The 4,123-nt window shown below is 65.8% G+C and overlaps 1 protein-coding gene across 1 annotated transcript; it reads left to right on the top strand.

The window, feature by feature from the left end:
* The first annotated feature begins 741 nt into the window (after window positions 1–741).
* Window positions 742–2,656, top strand: RHEBL1 (RHEB like 1). The gene is made up of 5 exons (XM_033083114.1): window positions 742–1,029; window positions 1,266–1,418; window positions 1,637–1,854; window positions 1,934–2,013; window positions 2,157–2,656. Exons 1-5 carry the CDS (start codon window positions 742–744, stop codon window positions 2,378–2,380), a joined length of 963 nt encoding a protein of 320 aa, XP_032939005.1. The 3' UTR covers window positions 2,381–2,656.
* The last annotated feature ends 1,467 nt before the right edge of the window (window positions 2,657–4,123 follow it).

The raw sequence follows: 4,123 nt of genomic DNA on the forward strand, positions 1-4,123 counted from the left end.
ATAAAGAAAGTCTATGGCCCTATTGGAGCTTTGGCTGGAAATCGGGGATGTGTAAGGCAGGGCTGGGGAGTCTGGAGGGGCTGGAACTGCCCATCCCAGGGGGCTGGGGGTCCCTGAGGCTGGGCATCCTGAGGGGCTGGGGTATCCCAGGGGCAGGGGTTCACTTGGGTGGGGGGCAGGCATCCCGAGCATCCAGCTGGGGTACCTTGGACCTGGTTAGGGCATTTCAGGGGGCTGAGGTATCCCTGGGGGTTTGACACCCTGGGGCTCTGGTGTTGGAGTAGGGAGCCCAGTTCCCCCTGGATTTTCTGGCCCCCAGATGGGCAAAAAGCTCACATTCCCCTGCAAATTTTGTCTGGGTGGAGACAAACTCGTGACTCAGCTTCTAGTGAGGGGAATAGCAATGCAGCCCTCAGGGGCTGGGGTATCTCCAGGGGGATGTGGGTCCTTGGGGCTGGGGTTGGGCACTGCAGTAAATTGGGGTATTCCCAGGCTGGGGGTCCCTGAGGTTTGAGTCGGCCATCACAAGAGGCTGGGGATACCTGGGGCAGGGGTCAAGGATCCTGAAATACTCCTGAGGGCCTGGGGGGTCATAGCGCTGAGGGAGGCCGCGATAGGGGTCTCGGGGAGTAGGAGGTGGGTGTGGGTGTTCCCGGGTGTTTCCGGGCTGGGACAAGTTGGAGGGCTCATGTGGCAGGACCAGGACCCTCCCTCCCCCCACATTCCCACATTCCCACTCACATGCGCGACCACCACGTGGCCACGGCCCTTCCCTCCGTTTTCATGAATGGAGAGCCCGTTCGGCCAACGCACATGCGCGACTGGGAAGCCCCGCCCCCTCCGCCCGGCTCAGCCAATGGGAGTGCGCGGGCGGTGTTGTGGTCACGTGCGGCCGCCGGTGTAGTGGCGGCGGCCCCGCCCCCCGGCACGGCGGGCGCTTTTATTGCGCCGTTTGCCGCACCCGCCCGCGCCTTCCCGCGGGTCGTGCCGCCCGTCCGGGCCCGCAAAGTTCTCATCCTCGGCTACCGGGTCAGCGCGGGGGGAATCGGTCTGGGGGTGTCCTGAGCTCCGGAGAGGGGTGCTGCCCTCTGGGGGTTCCTGCCCGTGGGGTGCGTGAGAGCGGGACTGCTCCACTGGGGATTACCGGGCACGGCGGATGCACCGGAGGGGTTCGGCACTATGGGTCCGCCGTGCCCGGTGGGGGTTTGGGGCTGTGTTCAGCCTGGGCAGCGTCCCCTGGACCACATCCCCTGGAGCCCCCCCAGAAAGGGGTTCCCGTCTTTCTGTCCGGCTCTATCCCCTATCGCGGGGTGAAGCCGGGACCACCCAGCGGTGTTGTTTTCCCCCACCCCGGTAAAATATCCCTGGCCCATCAATTCGTGTTGGAAAAGTTCGTGCAGTGCTACGAGCCCGGGAGGGTGGGTGGGGGGCCGCCTGGGGTCCCTCTTCCTGATGCCCCTGTGGGGCCCCAGGTGATGAGGACAGACGTGTCCCCACTTCTGTGAAGGATGGATTGTACCCCAAAACCTTTTGCTGGGGGCTGAGGTGCCCCTGGACTGAGGTGGAAGTGGGTCTGAGCCTTGAGGAGAGGATCTGAAGATCCCAGGCAGCCCCCCCCCCGATCTGGTCCCACAAGATGGTGGTGGTGGGCAAGGCTGAGTTCCACGGCTGGGCAGGTAATGCTGGGGCAATTTGGGGGGTCTGGGGGTGTCGTGGGGATGCTGGGCTGCCAGGCACCCCTGCCACCAGTTTTGTCCTTCCTCCCCACCACCAGGACGAGTACACTATCCTGCCACACTCCATCATCACCATCCACGGTTACATCCTGGTCTGCTTGGTGACATCCCTGCGGAGGTGAGGAACCCCCGAGACTCGGGGATGAATCACCTGGGAGCAGGGGAAGAAGTGCCTGGGTGTCCCCTTGTCCCCACAGCTTCCAGGTGTTCCAGACCCTCCACAATGAGCTGCACAAGAGCCAAGGTGCTGTCCCTCCCAGAGAGGGGGCCCAGGGTGGTCTGGGCTCGGATCCTCCCTGTGTCCTGGGCAGACCTGGCCCTGCTGAAGGAAGGGAGGTCCTGCCTGTGTGTGTGTCCCAGTGGCATCTCCTGCCTGTCCCCTGCTGCTCTGCTGTGTCCTCAGCTGGGAACTGAGGACAGATGAAGGGAAGAAGCTGGTGGAGTCATTTGGGGCCATTTTCCTCGAGTCTTCAGCCAAGGAGAGCCAAGTTTGGGGGGCAGAGCCCACCCGGCGTTGGAAGGAGGGTTCCCAGCGTGCTGGCACTGATGTCCCCTTGTCCTCAGGTATCTTCGTGAAGCTCACTGAGGAGAACGACGAGGTGGACAATTCCTATGGCAGATCCACCTGCTGCCACCGGATGTGATCCCTGGGATGGGACAGAGCCTTCACCTCGACCACAGCAGTGCCTTTGGGGAGGCCACGTGGTCCTGCTGTGGTTCTGAACCCCTCACTTTGCACAGACTGTGGGGCTCACGGGGGGCTGGGGGGTTCTGTCCCAGGCAGGAGCCCCTCAGTTCATCACTGCTATCCCCCACATGCACAAGAACAGGTCGGGGCCGTTCCTGCTCTGGCAGCCAGGGCTGAATGCGGGTGTTGTTCCCAGCGTGGGGCCGCAGCCTGGCTGGGCAGGACCCGTGGGAGTCGGAGCTGAAACAATTAAACGTTGTTTTGTCTGTAAACCCCTGGACTGGGGGAGCTGTTCCTTGCTGGGGGGGGGCAGCATGTGAGGCCCCCTCCAGTACCCCAGCAAAGGGGTCCCTCCAGCCTTGGATGTGCTCTGGGCCTGAGCCCCCTCCTCGTGGGGCTGAGCACCCCAAAGACCTCACTGGGATCTTTGGGGGGTGTGTTCAGCCCTGTCCCCCCCATTTCTTTCCCTGAGAACTTCAGCTCCTGCTCCGTGAGTGTGGGGGGTGGTCTGGCTGTGGTTCCCCTTGTGGCTTATCTCCACCCAGTCGAGCTAATTATTACTAATTACCCAATTATGATGGTAAAGAGGAGCAGGAGCTGCTAGGGGGTTGTGAAGTGGGCTATTGGGGTGCTGGGGCAAGGGTAATGCACCCCGGGGGCTCGGGGGGGCTGCACCCCTCAATAACCCTCCCAAATTTCTGGGTCTGGGGGTTTGGGCTCCCGGGGATCCTGGGTCTGATCCCTCTACCCGGAACTGGGGGGTCCCGGGGGGGCTTCAGGGTCCGAGGGAGCTGATGTGGCCCCACACGGGGGGTACCAGCCCCGTGTACTCTTTAGGGTCTGGGGTCCGCGGCGTCGAGGGGGGTGTGTGGGGCTCACGGTGCAGGACCGGCTGCTCCGGGGATACCGGAACCGGGCGAGCGTGGCTCAGCAGCAGCACGCGGTGGCCGTGAGTGGGGACTAGGACCGGGCTCGGCCGCTGTTAACGGAGACCCCAGGACCGGGCTCGGCGGCTGCTACCGGAGACCCCAGGACCGGACTCGGCGGCTGCTACCGGGAAATCCAGGACCGCCACAGCGCCCACTCTAGTGATATCGAGAACATCAGCACCATACACAGTAGCTGTTCCGGATACACCGGAACCGGTCCCGGCGGCTGCTACGGAGAACTCTGGGACCGGACACAGCGGCTGATACCGGAGACACCGGCCCGGTGCACGGTGGACGGTCCCACTCCCGCCGGCTCCCCATCCCGGAACCCACCCTCCCCTCCTCTAACCCCGTGGCCATCGCAGTCCCGGAGGCCTCTCTCTGTCCACCCTCGGGGCCGGCCCGGTGCCGGTGCCGGGAAGGGGCGGAGCCCCGCGCCTCCGGCCCCGCCCCCTCGGTGCCCACGTGCGCTCCCGCCCCGGCGCCGCCGGGGTTAAGCGCGGCGGAGGGATCTCCCCCCCCGCCCCGCCCGGCAGCGTGCGCTGCGGCCGCGCGCGCGCCGTCACACCCCCCGCACCCCCCCCGCGGCCGCAGCGCCCGCCCGCCGCGCACCGTCTCCCTCCGCCCGCAGCCCCCGCCGCCCAAAGTAGTGCGGGAGCGGCGGCGCCCCCCGGTCCGCGGCTCCCCCCTAGGACCCAGCGCGGCGGCGGCCCCGGCGGGGCGGGCGGGGCGGGGCGGGGGCGGGCGGCGGGACCTACTTTCCTCTGGAA

This window comes from Catharus ustulatus, chromosome 31 (genome assembly GCF_009819885.2).
Source record: "Catharus ustulatus isolate bCatUst1 chromosome 31, bCatUst1.pri.v2, whole genome shotgun sequence".
In the NCBI taxonomy this organism is placed as follows: domain Eukaryota; kingdom Metazoa; phylum Chordata; class Aves; order Passeriformes; family Turdidae; genus Catharus; species Catharus ustulatus.